The sequence below is a fragment of the Rhodamnia argentea genome, chromosome 8, assembly GCF_020921035.1.
Source record: "Rhodamnia argentea isolate NSW1041297 chromosome 8, ASM2092103v1, whole genome shotgun sequence".
Classification (NCBI taxonomy): domain Eukaryota; kingdom Viridiplantae; phylum Streptophyta; class Magnoliopsida; order Myrtales; family Myrtaceae; genus Rhodamnia; species Rhodamnia argentea.
The window spans coordinates 21878826-21896225 of NC_063157.1; the positions used below are offsets into that span (position 1 = coordinate 21878826).

At 42.8% G+C, this 17400-nt stretch overlaps 2 protein-coding genes across 3 annotated transcripts; both read right to left on the reverse strand.

Annotated features, from left to right (window-relative positions):
- Nucleotides 1-265: 265 nt before the first annotated feature.
- Nucleotides 266-3988, reverse strand: LOC115748080 (xylan O-acetyltransferase 1). Its single transcript, XM_030684476.2, has 5 exons — nucleotides 3108-3988; nucleotides 2854-3025; nucleotides 1780-1979; nucleotides 1503-1661; nucleotides 266-926 (listed from the first exon to the last, which is right to left on the reverse strand). The coding sequence occupies exons 1-5, from the start codon at nucleotides 3569-3571 to the stop codon at nucleotides 578-580; spliced, it is 1344 nt and encodes a 447-aa protein (XP_030540336.1). The 5' UTR covers nucleotides 3572-3988; the 3' UTR covers nucleotides 266-577.
- A 4741-nt stretch (nucleotides 3989-8729) lies between these two features.
- On the reverse strand, nucleotides 8730-11198 carry LOC115748081. Of its 2 annotated transcripts, XM_048284500.1 has the most exons (3): nucleotides 10271-11198; nucleotides 9129-9288; nucleotides 8730-9092 (listed from the first exon to the last, which is right to left on the reverse strand). In XM_048284500.1, exons 1-3 carry the CDS (start codon nucleotides 11126-11128, stop codon nucleotides 8917-8919), a joined length of 1194 nt encoding a protein of 397 aa, XP_048140457.1. In that variant the 5' UTR covers nucleotides 11129-11198; the 3' UTR covers nucleotides 8730-8916. The 2 variants fall into 2 exon arrangements, with proteins under 2 accessions (XP_048140457.1, XP_048140456.1); XM_048284499.1 differs by having other exon boundaries at nucleotides 8730-9288; nucleotides 10271-11193.
- Between the last annotated feature and the right edge of the window lie 6202 nt (nucleotides 11199-17400).

Genomic DNA, 17400 nt, shown 5'->3' on the forward strand with positions numbered 1-17400 from the left:
GAAAGGCGAATTGAAACTGGATTACAAGACTCAGTATTGTTGATCAGATCAAAATGGAGACCGCTTCGTTCCGGAAAGTAGACGGTGTCCTATGAATTGGGTTCGGCGTCCCCATCTTCTCTAAAGGCTGTGTTAGTGCCTGACGTTGAGGGAAAAACCTTCATGAGATGCAGTACTTCTGAATATCATAGCAAATGGAGACAATCTGTTGCTAAAAGATAAACCAAAATCAGATGACGAAGAAGCAAGAACTAAAACTGGAGCGAGCTAGAATTATGTACTTTTCTGTTTTTATTCTTTTCCGAAGATAACAAGTGTTGGGCTTGAGAAAATTTTGCCTTTCCGCCCGAGACAGGAAATCCATTTCATCTCCCGTCTCAGTCGCCAGGCTGAACAAAGAGCCAAAGCCGATCTTCTAATCCTAGAAACAGGGCAATGAGAAGCTAAAAGATCGAAGGGGAAATTAAAAAAGGAAGAATTACACGGGGATTAAACAAAACAAATACTGAGGCGTGGATCGACACAAATTGCCAAAAAAAAAGAAAGAAAGAAAGTATGAATGAATGAAGGTTAAGTGTCAAGAGTGTTGCAAAATGCGGGTATAAATGAACTCGTTCCACATGTCGGGCAACCCGGGGAGGCACCAATGGATGCAATCCGCGTAGTTCTGCGGGTCAGCCTGCTGCTCCGGCGTCAGCATCTTGCCCTGACGGATCGTGTGCACCGAGGTGTGCGCGTCCTTCCGGTACTCCGAGAGGGTCGTGATGTTCAGGAAATGCACGGGCACTTTCATGGACCGGGTCACGTTGCTGGAGATGACGAACAGCCTTCGATCCGTTCCCACGTTCAGCGGAGCGGTCGTGTTCAACACCGGGGTTGTCTCCTTGGCACATTTGATGCCATCCGGGTTGTCCCAGTCCAAGCTCCTGTTGCGTGTTTTGACAATCAGTAGGTGAAAATGACCCAATTAAGGACAAAAGGCATGAAATAAGTTCAACCATCCAATGCGACAATGTAATGGTTAAGCAATAAAGGGGTTGGTTACCCACCGAGGATTGAAGGGCAAGCAATCATTTGACAAATTGCTAATCATTCTTACAGGTGATGGACCCACTAGTAACAAACAACCTATATATGCTCACCTAAGACATGTGAATGTGTTGATGGTAAAGGACAAGATTGGTGAGATGGGGCGCACTTAATTAGGGCTTGGGTGTCTATTTTTTATGACTAATAATTTAGCCCAACCATATCTGGGCACCTAGAACTCGCGAGATAATGATTAACGAAAGATTTTCTCGATGTCAAAAAATAAATGATAAATAATTTAAAAGAAGCGAGTCGATCCGAACAAATACCGATTTGTGTAAAGAAGGTGGGAAATCCGCTTAGCTTGAAATGGCATTACCATAAAAATAGTTTAGCTTAATCTTTCCTCAAAGAGACATAATTGGGAAGGGGGACAGAAATGGGTGGTGATTCTGGTGAAATTAGAGCCTCACTTGATATGAAGAGGGGACATGCTGCTGAAGAAGACCTTGGTATGGTTAGGATCCACATTATGATCCACCCACTGAGCCCATGTCCTTAGCACTCTCCCGTACGCGACCGGCCTCTCGATTTCGTCGTACTCGGTCGATCCCTTGTCGAACGACCCCCGACTGTTTTTGCATCGCAAATGACATTGAAAATTAGGGACGAGCAAAAACTCAGGATCAACGCGTACAGAAAACGAAGAGAAAAGGAAAGGATCGAAGACACGGAGCTGGGGTTACATACAGGACTTTCATGGAGAAAGTGTTCATCCACCAAATGTAGGTGTTGAAGATGAGGTAGTCCACGCCCTTCCAGTTGCGGCCGTGCTTCTTTATCGACTCGGGCATGATGATGCGGTTCAGTATGCTGTGCATGTTCGGGTCGTCCGAGTTCGACTCGACCAGGAACGGCGCCCAGTAGAACTCGATCGTGGTATTATAGTCCTGGACAATGATCCAAACGCACGAGAAGAAAAGTTAAAACCATCATTGTGACTTGGCCCCACGTAAATCCCAGCAATGCCCTAAAACCCTAATCAAACACGCCTCCATGTGGTCGATTTGGCCGACACTTTAAAAAAGAGTCTTCAATTTGGCCCCGGAATTTCGGCAGAATCCATGCACTAAACCCAATTTTTTCCTACCAATTCTCCTGTTCACTTTGTCCTATGATTCTCTCTCAGACAGTAAAAGGAGTCCTAGGAATTCTCGAATTTCCCGTTATAGACGAGTTTCATGCGCCTAATTATAGGAAAATTAAAATAATTCATAAAAGGTTACGTGTGCTTTTACGCAAAGGAGGAGCAGGTGGCCGACCACTTTACGGAAATCAGGAGCAGAAAAAGCAGAGTCTTAAGGATCTCGGAAGGGAAAATTACACGCCTCGTGCAATCGACAAATGAATGAAAGAATTTAAATGAAGAGACCCACGTCACCGTTTGATCTTTTGGATGATCCCGTGACAAATGTAAATTAAGTAATGGTTTGCACCCGCCCATTTGTTTTACACGAGCTAATGAAAAGCATGGTCATTCGGTTCAAGAAAAGTCAAAGCCAAGAAATGGTGAACGGCAAGGACTTGGATATCTCTCCTTTGCGTGCGTCGAAAGATACGATTTTTTTTTTCTTTTTAATTTGCCACGCGTGATGTCTCCTTTTTGGGACATGAAGGTTACTGCTTCAAATGGAAATCGATAAAAAAAAATGTTTGAATCTTTGCTTTCTTCAGTGGAAAATGAACTTGGGGAAAGTGTCTGGTTGATTGCGAAGGCTGAGAGGAAAGGTTTTTCATTAATGGCGAAGTGGAGAGGGATTTCACCTCGATTCTGAAGATGTTGCGAGATCCGGTTTTCCTCAAGCTCTTCCTGCCACGAGGAACGACGGATTGAGCCAGGCACACCATGGACTCCCACTGGTTTCGGTTCAGCGAGTCGCCCACGAACATGAGCCTCTTGTTCCTCAGCTTCTGGAGCAACAGCCTGGGCTTGAACCTTAGAACAGAAAAGCATGGACACCCCCATGAGTTTGGTGGGACTCAGAGGGTTCATAAAAAATTTGGAGAAGGGTACTCACTTGGGCAGAGAGCAGTCTCTGGGTTGCCATCTCCAGCTCTGGTACCTGGAGTCCTTCCTTCCGTTCCTCATGCAGGTCACTTGTGCTGTGAGAAACTCGCACTCGTCTTCTCTGTACAGAGGATGCGTGACATTGTCGAACACCCATTGCCCCGTGAAGAGGTCGCACTCCTTCGGTGGCAATTCGACCTCTTCCTCTTCCTCTTCAATCACTGGCATTTCAACCCTCTGCTCCGTTGACCCTGACCCTTCTTGGATTTCCTGACTCTTAGGCCATGAGAATGGGAACTCGGCGATCGACTTCACGTCCTCGTTGTACATGAAGACCCCGAACAGGAATATCGAGAACACGACCACGAACACGGAGAGGTTGTTGCCCTTCCGGCCTCCTCCCCCCGCTGCTGCGTGCTTCATGGCGGCCATCTCGGACGAGAAGAGCTTCGTCTTACGGCGAGGCGGCTGCATGGAGGAAGGACGAAAATTCGAGGGGTGCGGTGAGATTGGGAAGGCGGAGAGAGGAGTAAAAATATAGAGACTAAATTGAGCACCATGGGTAGAGAGCAGATGCTTACACCTATTAGGTTTTCTTGTTTATTGAGGTTTGGTGAGGTGGTGTTTTCTTCAACAAGACTTGTTAGGGGTCACCGGCTGACGTCGATTGAAGAGTTGTCTTTCTCTGATAAATATTATTCCCCGCCTCCTAATCCATGGCTAACTACTTCATCTTCATCAAACAAGAAACGCCAGAGAGAGAGAGAGAGAGAGAGAGTAGATTCTAAGCTTTAAGCAGTTGGTCCTTTTTACAAGTTTGCTTCTTTTTTGCTGATTTGGACTTGGACACGAACATGAACTTCTGGGCATTTGTTGCTGCCTCTTCATGTCTGTCATATTCTTTGAGAAGCTTCGAATCAAATGGTTACATTACAGGTTGTAAGGTTCTACTAACTTATTCACTGATTATATATATTGAAGATTCTCTTGTCGATTAAAAAAAGTCAACTTTGCGTTGCACATGGCGTCTATCTTCACGAGGGTTTGTGATTCAACCGCTGAGACTTGAGAGCTTCTCTCTGAGATCGATCATTCAAGGATCCTTCGCGTCGTCATGTGGCAGCTCTAGAGAGTCAAAATGAGCTTCTACAGAGACTTGAGGAATTATTTTAGCTGCTTTTGACTCACAAGTTACATTGAGAAATCATTTCCTCTAGTTCGTGACAACAGGTGCTAAAAGAAAAATCAGGTCACCACTTCCCTGGAAACACATCTAGTTTTCGGCAAGCCGGTTCGCCGAACAAACTGCGACTAAAATAAACCGATCCTCACAGCCAGTCAACCATAGAAGAGTATAATCATGTGATCCTTAGCTCCGCAATTTGCACTTGATCATCTCCAACAGTACAGAATGATTATACTAAACTTATTCGATGAGGGATTCTTGCCGGGGTCTGGGATCGAACGGATCTGAGTCAAAAAGCACAAATCATTTTGTAAGGTTAAATGATGATCGGCTTAATCTTTTGTTCAAGTGGGTGCGAGCTGAAAAGTCCATCTTTGATCAACTTTCAATCTCTCCCGACGAAAAGCCCCATGTGGGAATTGGTCTTTCCTTTTCCTCAACAACTTCGATCATGACTCGATCCATCATCCAGCTCTTCCTCTAATCATCTGCTAAATTTTTAAGAGGCCAAAGAACAGAGTCCAAGCCTCGGACAATTAGTAATAACTTTATGTTTGAGAGAAGTAAAAGCCAAGGAACCTCTTTCCTCATTGTATTGAGTACACCAGCAAATAAACAATGACGTTGCTGTACTTGCCGGATCACTACCTTTTTTCCATCTCGCTGGGGTCAATTTTTTCCCATCCGACGTTTTGGTTTGATGGGTGCAACATCGCTTCTTTTCCAAGGCAAGGCAACCATACAGACAAAGTTCAGAGAGTGTTCGCGTGCCTTTCTCAGGTTGTCAGTTCATAACAGCAACAGAGAAAGATCATTCTCATGTCAGAGTCATTGTTTGGTTTGCCTCTCTCTTTCTCTGGCTTCTGTGCCCTTCTTGTCAAGTCATGTTAATGCAGATATCATCCATAAAAACTCCAACCAGACCACATCCCACTGCATAATTGATTCATGTGGCCAAAGTCTGTTGCTTTATCGTTTTCGATTGCTTTATCGCTTTGGCTTCCCTCGAAAACGAACTCGAATCTCCCTGGATTTCCCACATGCCGGGTCAGGGCGAAAAACGAACCTCGTCTCTTGGAATCTCTCTTGGAATCGCTTCTGATGTTTTTTTCCCGAATAACCCCACACAAACGAGTCATCAAGGGACAATCAGGAAAAGGAGATCATCTGCTGGACACTCGAAGTTTTCATCGGGTGCCCACTATACGGAAACTATTAAAGAAAAAGTCTCTTAGAACGTGGGATTATAATCTATTGTAAGCCGACATATTTTTTAATTTTCTGTCTACTATTCTATGATGAGCAATTGACTAAGCGCCAGTTGACTGACCATATTCTACAGATTTCCAGTGAACTTTTTGGTTACGTTTGCCGTGACTTGTTTGTATAATCTCCTTCGTTTCTGGGTTCTTCTTCGGTCACATTATAAACCACCAAGCAGATGCAATTTCCCTTTCACTACAACAGCTACTTCCATTTTGGCACTAAAGATCACAAACGCATTCAGGTCAAATTGGGTAAGGTTGCCCCAACAATGGCTGATCCATCTCCTCATGTACCAAGACATTACGTCAAATTATAAAAGTCGGAAACGCTGCGGAGAGTTATCGGCAGGAAGGGAAAAAAGATTGCATAACAACAAGCTTCATATAAACAGAGAGTACCTGGCTCTGAAACAGGGGAAGAGCTTTCCTTGTTAAATTAATGGAGCTAAAAATGTTTTGATGGTTCGAGGCGATTTACATTTGGTGGGACCATCTCGTTCCTCGCGCATGAGACTTATCAATGTTGGGGCTCACAGTGCAACATAGAGGAATGGTGAATAGGTTATGTCGAATCTCTTTTCAAATTTTTGCAAAAAATCAAAGGTGGCAAGAAAAAGTTCGAGTGAGCAAATGTTTCACTAAGCAGTATTTGTGTGTGTAAGCAGATATATGAGATAGAAAAGATTGGCACACCATATATATAATGGTTTGGCTTATATAGCAAGGCTGTGTTCACTCTACATAACTAATAGTCACAACACGAGTTGAAATACACTAGTAAACTCTCTCACAAGTTACAAACAGTCTATGAGCTGACCTTTTACAAGACATATCACATTATCTTGATACAACCTCAATACTCAAAGATGTATACTTATTTCTGCACGATTACAAGGCAACAACATATCACAAGATCTTATACACTTATGCTTTTCCATTAAAACAAATTCTAGAGTAACACTTGGATATTCAATCGGTTCGAGTACTCTCTCTCACTTTGGCCTTTACGACCTCCTCCTTTTATAAGCCTTAGTAAAATAGTCGTTGGAGCATATATGAAGGGGAAAAAGAGCCGTTGGAGTTTGATGGGACAGCTTGTATTTGCGATGGAATGACTTTCTCTCGGTTAGATAAGACTTTCCTAAAATAGGTGCTGATCTGTTATTCCGCGCCGACAATTTTAGTTTTTCTCTAACATGGCAAAGTACTGTTCCCGAGAAGATAGAAATCCTCTTGTTGGCCTTTTCCATCAAGCATAGCCAACTTCAATTGATCTTTCTAAAACATTGGCATGCGGGGACTTTATACTCATCGTTTGACCCGATCTTTCAAGTTCTTATATCAAATATGTAGTGACCGGATCTTTTGAGGTCCTCAACGAATGTTTTTACAAAAGAGTTTCGGTCTTCATGCGATTTTTACCCAATGGCCATCTCATGATCCGTAGCCATGCACAATAAGTATCCGCACACCAAAGGTAAATAAAATACCGGAGGATAGTTTAAAAATCATCAAAATGTTTTATGAGATGTTTCTCCAACAATCAAAAAGTTCCCAAGCGACACGGTTGAGCTTGGGATGGAATTGGTCGCCGTGAAGAATGCTTCATATCGGGGCTAATTCCCTAAAAAAAAACACCAACTTTTAGGTCCAACGATGATTCTAGCCCAAACTTTTTTTCGTCTCATAAAAAATTACCAACTTTAACTCGATACTCAAATCGGGCCCCCCTTAATTTGAAATTGTTAGTTGTCCAACGTGGCAATTCTACATCGTCAATAAATCCATATAATTTGCTGACGTGGATTTAAGGTACTATTTATCGTCTTCTTAGCATGGTATCCCAAATTGTTCATTCGCTTGATCTTGGTCACAGCTTGAAGGGCGACAATTAAGCTGTTCATCATCTCTTTCACTTCATTCGCAAGCACCCGTTGTCGCATTGAAATCTGAAGCTATGTATTATCACCCATGGAGAGATGCCGTGGATGAGATTCGCGAAGCTCACAACTAAAGCCTCTTTTTTTTTTTTTAACGAGCCCACCCCCCGTTCCCCCTGAAGCTTCGAAACAATTGTCCTTCAAGCTATAACCGGGGTGAAGCAGATGAACAATGAAGTGGATGAACAACTTCTGATTCCGTGCTAAGAAGACGATGAATAATTTCTTAATTTCACGTCGGCAAGTCATGTGGATTTACCGACGACCGGGATTGCCATGTTGGACAACTAATGATTCAAACGGGGCTAGATTTGGGACTCGAGTTAAATTTTTTTATTTTTTATGAGAAGGAAAAAAAAGTGTGGGCCAAAATCTGATTCCGTGCTAAGAAGACGATGAATAATTTCTTAATTTCACGTCGGCAAGTCATGTGGATTTACCGACGACCGGGATTGCCATGTTGGACAACTAATGATTCAAACGGGGCTAGATTTGGGACTCGAGTTAAATTTTTTTATTTTTTATGAGAAGGAAAAAAAAGTGTGGGCCAAAATCCATCATTGGACCTAAAATTGATGCTTTTTAATGGAATTAGCCCCTTCAAATTGATGTCACTTGTTCATGAGAAGTGTTCAACAGGCAGCGCATTGTTACATGCTCATGGGCCTACATGTTCGGAAGCCTATCGAGAAGACGGACTTGAGTTTGCATGCCGGGCTCAGCCGCTCGCCTCACTGTCTGAAATTTGAGAATTGATTTTGAGCCTTCGATAACAAACAAATGCAGATCAAGTTGGGAAGCTTTTGGAATTACGAATGTCGACCTCTTCTTAGGTTTTTACATACATCATGTTACAACTTCTAGTAAAATGTTCCCCCGTTTTCAAAGCATCAACACATAATCTCCTCATAAATTGGATAGCTCCTCAAGCTGCCAACCCAAATTAACCTACAAAATCGTTTTGCCTATAGTAGTCGAATTATGATTCTAAAATTTTGATTGTTTGTTTGTGGTGCTGAAACTTGTCCCAAATATGAAAGTTCGTATTTTGTGAGTCACTTTATAAGTGTGAAGGTCTTCTAATCTTTTAAATGAAGACAATGGGTTTAGTAGGCTAAACCCATGTCACTCGCCTGTACGGTTATTAGGCACACTTACAACCTCCTCAAAGTCGCAAACTATAAAAAGTATATAAAATAGTGATTTCGACACATAATGCGCGTGCGTTCCACTTTTCATCATTTTTCGATAGAAAAATTAGGGAAATTGCGAATTTGCTAATTAAAGAGCATTCTCCAACATCCCATAACAAGAAAAGGGTTTTCAAGGGGGCAAACAATCAAACCCGAAAAGAGAGCAAAAAAGAAAAAAATGATGTAAAATAATAATAATAATAATAATAAAGAGCATGAATCAAGAGATACGATCTCAAGTGTTGGTAATACGGTATCCGTCGAGCAGATCTTTGGGCGAAGAAACGATCAGGCGTTCATGATAAACCCTCCATGCATAGTCCTCGAACGAGAAAGATCTGAACATCGCCTTCTCTCCATCTCTTCTCTTTCCTCTGTCACTCGCATTGCTGATATCTTCTTCTTCTTCTTCTTCTTCTTCTTCTTCTTGATCATCATCATCATCATCTTGGTCATGACCGACGATCTTCTCCAGAGGAACAAGGGGAGAGACCGTGCTTTCCAGAGGAAGACTCACGAGCAGCGACATGGTTATGGCGCCGCTGTCGCCCTCGCCACATGCCACTGGCCTCCCTCTCACTTTCTGCAGCTTCCCATTGCTCCACACCTGTCATTTTATATGGTGAAATTTAGTTTTAATCAAGCCGTGACTCTATGTAAATTAAAAAAAAATCGAAAAATTATTGTAATATTATTAGAAATTATCCACGTCGATGCCGGTCGCGCCTCGTAGGATAGCAAGCGTCCACTTCTGCGATTTTCAGCTAAAATTGACCGGATAGACTGAGATGACACAAATATAAAATGTTTAAAATTCAACTGGCCTAAGAAAAGTTTATGATTAGATTGACACAAATTACAATAAATTTAATATTTTTTAGATAAATTTTTCTCATGTTATTGAGAAGGATTAACCATGTATTAATTGCTCGGATGCTCGAAAACCAAGTAATAATATCACATAGTCTTGTCCAAAAAGTAACATTCAACTTGAACCTTTTGAGATATCGATTTTTGCTGGACGAAGGTCCGAGTAAAGGGGCGAATTTTGAGAATGTGAATATACCCTTTCCTTGTGAATTCACGGTAATTATTGGTGGGATTAAAAGTATGACTTCGTGAGAAAATAATTACTTGCCAGCTTCATTAGCGTGAAAAAAAAAAAAATCTTTTGGCCAAGAAAAGAACTAAATGTGAAAAGAAATGACGTCACGAATGCGCATTTATGTGGTCACGGTCCTTCTCTCTATTCAGACAAATGAAATTGCCAACGACCAGCTGATGCTCTAAGCTCAAAATTATTTGTTTTAAGTATAGGATTGCGTGTCGAAAATTGATAAGTTCAATCAATGGATTGCCAAGAATTCCAATTCCAGCGTCCATCAAGCAAGAATTCCTCTTCCCCGTGGGGTCTCATTTCTTTATTCATATAATGACCCGACCCGTTTGCTGAACCCACCTGCCCCTAAATGGGCCGGATGATCAAATTAAACAAATATTTAATCAACTTACTCGAGTCATATTGACTTGAAGATGGAAAAATCTATCTATGATGAAAATGAAAGCGATCGCATGTAGTTAGGACTCACCTGAGCAATGTCGCCGATTGCAACCATCAAAGAGCCGGCCTCCGGCGACACCGTCACCGTGCCCGAATCTGCCAACAGAGAGTACTTCTGGGTCCTAATTTGGTAGCTCAGCCCGACTACAAACGGGTAGAACCCGCCCCCCGTGACCGCTCTCTCGTGGCCCTCATCGGAACAACCCTTGGATATCCACATCAGCGAGCAGACACGGGCCGGGTTCTCCTTGACCGGGTTCTCAAACCCGATCGCGCGCGACATCCATTCTATTATCTCACAACCCACTTTCTCCATCGTCAGAGCGAGCTCACGCAGCGATTCTAGCTTCAACTCGCTTGACCCGGCGGAGCAAGAACACAGCGAATCTAAACAGAACCACTCACCGAGTCTGTCGTCGTCTTCGTCGCGTTCGTACCCGAAAGGCCAGTTCTTTGGGAAGTACAGCTCTTTCTGGTCAACGGGGAGGTCGAAGAGAGCAAGCGACTCCGACTCAGCTGAGCGAGCGAGTTCGGAAGATACTGGATGACCGGTCATCTGGAAGAACCCTACAGATGAAGCAGATGAGAGGTTCTCGAAAAAGGAAGCGTTCTTTTCATCCGACCAGGACACGCTCGAGATGGCGGCATGGGCGGCGGCGGCGGAGGAGGAGTTGGGGGGGTTATCGGTTGTGGTTGGAGAGAGGCGAGCGGGGAGAGAGAGAGCGGGGGGGAGGCGGTGGATGAGCCGCGAGAGGAAGTCGGCAGCAGCGACGGAGTCCGTCCCGGCGGCGGAGGAGAGAGTCGACGGAGTCGGCGGCGGCGCCGAGGTGGCGCCGTACATGTCCGCGATGTGGTGGTGCTGCTGCTTGTGAGCTGAAGATGCCATAGCGACGATGACAACGAAGGGTACGATTTTTATAGAGGGTTAACCAAAACGCAGCCAGGGAGGGAGTGGGGTTGGCCCTAATAATATGACACGTGTGCAAGAAGAAAAGTTTCGTGTTCACTGGGGATCCGATAGCTGGATAAAGTTGACAGATTAGTGAGCAAAAAATGGACTAATGGCGAAGTATTTAAAAACATAAAGCTGTTTAGGGAGGTGATGAGCCGTCTTGATGACAAGGTTGCCGAAATTATGCCACCCGGCCATATCAGCCTGCGATATTTTGAGTATGGTAATTTTTGTCACGCTATGGAAAAAACTTGAAAGCCACAAAACCCAATTTGCTAAGACATACATAGATTCGGAAGCAAATTATTTCGATTATTGTTTATCAAGGGTTGTATTGGCAGCTCGTAATTAGAATTATCGAAACCTATCGATCGTCCAGCATGAACGTGAATTATGAGGCGCGTGATCTATACTAATCTAATTGTTCTTGTTATTATTTACGAGTGGCGTTAGGAGAAATTAAATTCCTAGCGTGTCCAAATTTGAGACGTTTGTTGCTCTATCATTTCGAATAGAGAAGCAAATTAATTTCCATCTTTTGTGGTTGTGGAGTGGGATCCACCCAACTGGGACAGGGTGAGCAGGAATCAATGGACATGGGAAAAAGACCAAATGAGTACTATGGCACTCTTTTTGCATATTGGAGTTTATGGTTTTTTTTTTTTGGGTTTCTTTTTGCAGTTATTTTGTTCAAATTCCAAGAAATTCCGACACTTTTTTTGCGGATAAAAAGTGTCTCGCTTGCCTTGTTGCGACGGAAGTTGTGCCTCTCGTGGCAGGTGGCAGGCGGCAGGCGGGACTTTGCACGGGTCCATCATCATGATTCTGACTCCTGTCCCAAAACAAAGGAATACTAGAATTAGGGATAAAATTATTAGAACAATAGCATAATTTAGGTGACGAAATTAATTGGTTAATCTGCATAATTTATAAGGTTCAATATTAATTTTTCTTTTTGGTGAAGAGGTTCAATATTAAGTTTGATTCCTATTATCCTTAACGATTTTTTCTTGAAAAAAGTAAAAGGGTTTAACATTTTCCTTTTGGGGTATTTCAATGGATATACTCATTTTGGGATAAGTTAGAGAAGCGATAACAACATTGGACTCGAAAAATCACAACATCAATCGTGGAACGGGGGCTTACTTGCTTAAATTTTGAGTCTAGAACGGGGGCTTACTTGCTTAAATTTTGAGTCTAGAACGACCCATCTAATCTCATTTGGGTCGTTATGTTTCTATCAATCGTTCGATTATAATTTTCACATCTTTTGAGTTCATACTTCAAGAGATATTCTTTGAATGAATACCACCATGATAAGTAATGAGTCGAAATTCTCACCTGGCAAGTTGGTTTCGATTTGTTGAGAGAGTAATGGATGGTTTCACAAAGGAAGTCCGAGCAAATTTGGTCGAGAATATTGAAGTTGTTGCTTGTCTAGAAGCCCGTCGTCTTTTTTAAGCTCCATCTTATCCTTCTTTCACTTTGAAGTCAAACTATGTAAACGTAACAAGTGCACTTAAAGATCACCATCCGTGCTCATGGGAGGTGACCCTGTTTATCCTCGAATGCAATAGAATAATGGGCATTTTTAAGCAATTTCAAATAGCCCCGTTACGACCAAAAAAAGAAAAAACCTATTATGAAAGAGAAGAGAACCAAGTGACGAATCAGATCGCCAAGACCCATGCAAGGAAGAATTTTCCTTGATTACTAATCCTTCTTTAGCTCTTTGAGACCTTATCTGTTCGGAGGCCCAAGCATCTTATAATGAAATTATGAAAGAAGACTTTTTCTGACAAAAAAAAAAAAAAGTTGGCTTGGGCTTGAGGTATCAAATTTCAATCCTAGAACAAATTTGCATCACTTCCCAAAATAAAACGCCACATGCATTAAAACATACAACAACTTCCCTTTCAAAGTCGATCCAGACTGTTAGATATATTATATATATTAGGACTAGGGTTTTTCCTTTAGTGTATGTATTTACGTTTATACCCTTCTTTGTATGTATACTTATATCGGTCTTGTGCCTAATTGTAAATCAAGCATTCCATTATTCACTTTTCTAAATTTAACATGGTATCGTAGCTAGGGTTTGCTTTCTTGTGAGTACCGTACACTAATCAACGACTACGGTTTGCCCCCGAGAAAAAAAATTTCGCTCGTCTTCTTCATTGCGCCTTCGTTTTCACGCCGGCTACATTGTCTTCATCAATATAGCTTCGCGATTGTCCGACTTTGTCTCGCCCGATCTTCTTCATCTTTCGCATTGTTCTCGCAACCGATCTTGGGTTCTATCTTCTTCACTCATATATATATTTGCTTCCACTTTGATTTATTGATCTCAAAATTAATGGCTGATAGTGATCGGATTAATCGCATTGATGTTAAGTTGGATGGCTCTAATTATGTTATTTGGAAACCCTCGGTGATGGCTGCTCTTGTTTATCATGATTTATATGAGCATGTTGATGGTTACTCGTTCTTGTCCTACATCTTTGTCCGATATCGCCGATCATAAACCTAATACTGATTAGATTACGCGACGCGAATATGAAATTAGGGCTTGGCATGTTGCCGATCGAAAATCATGGGCAATATTATTTGGTTCTATTAGCCCCGATCTTCACCCCCAATTTACTCGCATTGTTGGTGCAAAACAGTTATGGGATCAAATTGTTGAGATGTGTACGTAAACAAGTTCTGTTCATGTTTATTAGCTTATGCAGGAACTTCATCGTGCCACTCGTGGCACACGATCAATTCGTGAATTTTATAATTATATAACATCTCTTTGGTCTCAACTTGATGTATTGGCTCGTCTAGCATGTCCCACGTGTGTTGGTTGTGTTACTTGTGCTGCATTTAAACTTGAAGATCGGAACAAGAATCGTCTTTACGAATTCTTGATGCAACTTTCACCAGAATTTGAGGGAGTTCGGAGTCAGATTCTTTATCGTTATCCCGCACCATCTCTTTCGGATGCAGTCAAAGAACTTCAGGCTAAGGAAACTAGATGAGGGATTCTTGGTGCTCCTCCATCTCCGGATCCCTCTGCAAGATCGGCCACCCCATAGCCTGATTTCCGGTCCGGCTCCTCTCGGCGTGGTGTTCAATCTGTCTCCTCTCAACGTGGTTCTTAGCGTGGTTCTGTGCGTGGCTCCCGGCGTGCCTCTTCTCAACGAGGTTCACGTTTTTATTGTAACTTCTGTAAGCAAAATGGACATACCGAGGATCGATGCTTTCGGAAGATGCATGATCTTCCCGGATGCACCCTCGCGCTCCGTTGTACTTGTCTCTTTTCCATCCGCGGATCGTGCCACTCCATCCTCATCTTCAGATGATCGTCTTGCTAATATTGAGGCTCAACTTTCTCGTTTAGCTCGGCTTCATCTTGGTTCTTCGGGTGTATCCTCTACTGTTGCTACCGCCGCCGCGCGCAATCCTCGAGTGAGAGTTCTTCTTGGATTCTTGACTCTAGGGCCGCTCATCACATGATCGCCTCTGCTCATCACCTCACTCAGCAAACTACACTAAAAAATCCACAAGGGTTCTTTACAGGTGATGGATCCTCTATTACCGCTACTATGCAATGCCATATTACTATCCCCGGCAGCTTTAATGTGCCTAATGTGTTGCATATATCGTATTTAGCCCCGAATCTTTTATTTGTTGGGCAACTTGCTGATATGGGTTATATGGTGACATTTACTGTTGATTCTTGTGTTGTACAGGATCGTACGAGTGGCCGGATGATTGGCAGAGGTAGTAGACATGGAGGATTGTATACGATGCAGCATCTTGGAGGATTGTATACGATGCAGCATCTCCAGCTTCCCTCACCTCAACATGTTCTCGCTATCTTCGACCTTGACTGTTGGCACCAACGTTTGGGTCATATATTTGCTTCCCGTTTATCTTTTCTGCGTCGGCCAGGTGTACTTGGGCCTATTTAATCTACTGTTATGCGTCCTTGTACTAGTTGTCCTTTAGCTAAACAATCCGCACCTCCTTTTCCTATTAGTTCTTCTATTTCCACTTCTTGTTTTGATTTAGTACATTCAAATGTTTGGGGTCCTACTCCCCAAATTTCTAAAAGTGGCTTCAAGTATTATGTATTGTTTATTGATGATTATTCTCGTTATACCTAGGTTTATTTCATGCGCTCTCATGATGAATTTCTCTCTATCTATAAAAACTTTATAGCCATGATCTCTACTCAATTCTCTAAAACTATTACAGGTTTTCGTTCTGATTCGGGTGGGGAGTATCTTTCTACTGCTTTTCATTCTTTCTTAACTTCTCGTGGAACCTTACCTTAGTTGTCATGTCTCGGTGTTCCCGCTCAAAATGGTCTTGCCGAGCGAAAACATCGTCATTTTCTAAATACTACTCGTGCTCTCTTGTTGTCCAATTCTGTTCCTACCGAATTTTGGACCGAAGCACTTTCTACTGCTGTCTATCTCATAAATCGACTTCCTTCTCTTGTCCTCTCCAAAGCCACCCCTTACCAACGTCTTTTCTCGAAACCACCCACTTATCACTAACTTCGTATTTTTGGCTGTACGTGTTATGTGCTTCTTCCACCTCATGAGCATACCAAATTCTTTACAAGGTTAGTTCAGTGTACTTTCTTGGGCTACAGCACGTAACATAAAGGCTACGGGTGCTATTATCCTTCTTCACGGCATATTCGTATCTCTTGTAGTGTTCAATTCTTTGAGCACCTACCATTCTTTTCTGCTACCTCTACTTCTTTACAGTCCGCCCCATCTATTTTTATGGATTTTCCTCTTGATTCATCTCTTGTTCCTCCTATTATATCTTCTCCGTTAGACCCAGTGCCACCACCTTCTTCCGTTATGCCTCCTTCCTCATCTACTTCACCCGCCACTTCGACGCCTCTTGACGATTCTCGCCCCCCCTTCCCCTCGGTGGAATCCTCCGTGAGATCGTTGTCCTCCAGCTAGGTACATGGCTGCTACAAGTTATTTCGATGAATTTGGTTCCTTTATGGCTGCTGTCCACACTTTACAGGAACCATCACATTATCGTATGGCCGTACAACATGCTGAATGGTGTGATGCTATGTATGAGGAATTGTCTGCTCTTGAACGCACGGGTACAGGGGATTTTGTGCCTCTTCCACCAGGGAAGTCCTTGATATCTTGTCGTTGGATCTATAAAATCAAGACTCACTCGGATGGTAGTATTGAGCGCTATAAAGTGCGTCTCGTTGCACGTGATTTTGATCGGGAGTATGGGATTGATTATAAGGAGACCTTTGCTCCTATTGCCAAAATGGCTTCTGTTCGTACTCTTCTTATAGTCGCATCTATTCGTAATTAGCCTCTTTTTCAGCTTGATGTGAAGAATGCTTTTCTTCATGGGGTCCTTCATGAGGAACTCTATATGTAGTCACCTCTTGGTCTAGCTCATTCTCCCGGTTAGGTTTGTCGTCTTCGTTGGGCCCTTTATGGTCTCAAACGAGCTCCTCAAGCCTGGTTTGAATGTTTTGCAGTTGTTGTTCGGTCAGCTGGTTTTGTTCGGAGTGAGAATGATCATGCTATGGTCACTCACACTTCTCATGCCGATTACACTATTTTGCTACTCTATGTTGATGATATGATTATTATCGGGGATGACTCTGCTCATATTACTTATACTAAGCAATATCTTCACCGTCGGTTTGCTATGAAGGATCTAGGTTTCTTACGTTATTTTCTCGGTATTGAGGTTGCTCGCAATCGACGTGGTATTCTTCTCTTCCAGCAGAAGTACATCGCCGACATCCGGCTCATGCCGAGTTATCTAATACTCGTCTTGCGGTTACTCCTGTTGAACTTCATTTACGCCTTCGTCCGAATGATGATGAGCCTCTGTCTAATGTCACTCGCCATCGGGCTCTTGTTGGCAGTCTTGTCGATCTTACGACTACTTGTCCCGATATCGCCTATGCTGTTCACCTTGTCGGTCAATTTGTAGCGGCTCCTCGTACAGTTCATTATGCTGTTGTACTCCGGATTCTGTGATATCTTCGTGGTACTCTGACACGCTCAATTTTTCTCCTATCAACTTCCTCACTTGCTCTTCGTGCTTACTCTGATGCCGATTGGACTTCGGATGTTACCGACCGCAAGTCCATTACGAGATTTTGTGTCTTTTTGGGTGATTCTCTGATTTCTTTGTGTGCTAAGAAGCAG

What these genes read in the sequence shown, in the direction of transcription:
- LOC115748081 (XM_048284499.1), bottom strand. Translation starts at nt 11,128, where the DNA reads ATGGCATCTTCAGCTCACAAGCAGCAGCACCACCACATCGCGGACATG. An exon ending in CAATCGGCGACATTGCTCAG is followed by an intron (nt 9,289 to 10,270) that starts GTGAGTCCTAAC and finishes ATAAAATGACAG; the next exon opens with GTGTGGAGCAATGGGAAGCT.
- LOC115748080 (XM_030684476.2), bottom strand. Translation starts at nt 3,571, where the DNA reads ATGCAGCCGCCTCGCCGTAAGACGAAGCTCTTCTCGTCCGAGATGGCC. An exon ending in GCAACATCTTCAGAATCGAG is followed by an intron (nt 1,980 to 2,853) that starts GTGAAATCCCTC and finishes ATCATTGTCCAG; the next exon opens with GACTATAATACCACGATCGA. An exon ending in ACTTTCTCCATGAAAGTCCT is followed by an intron (nt 1,662 to 1,779) that starts GTATGTAACCCC and finishes ATGCAAAAACAG; the next exon opens with TCGGGGGTCGTTCGACAAGG.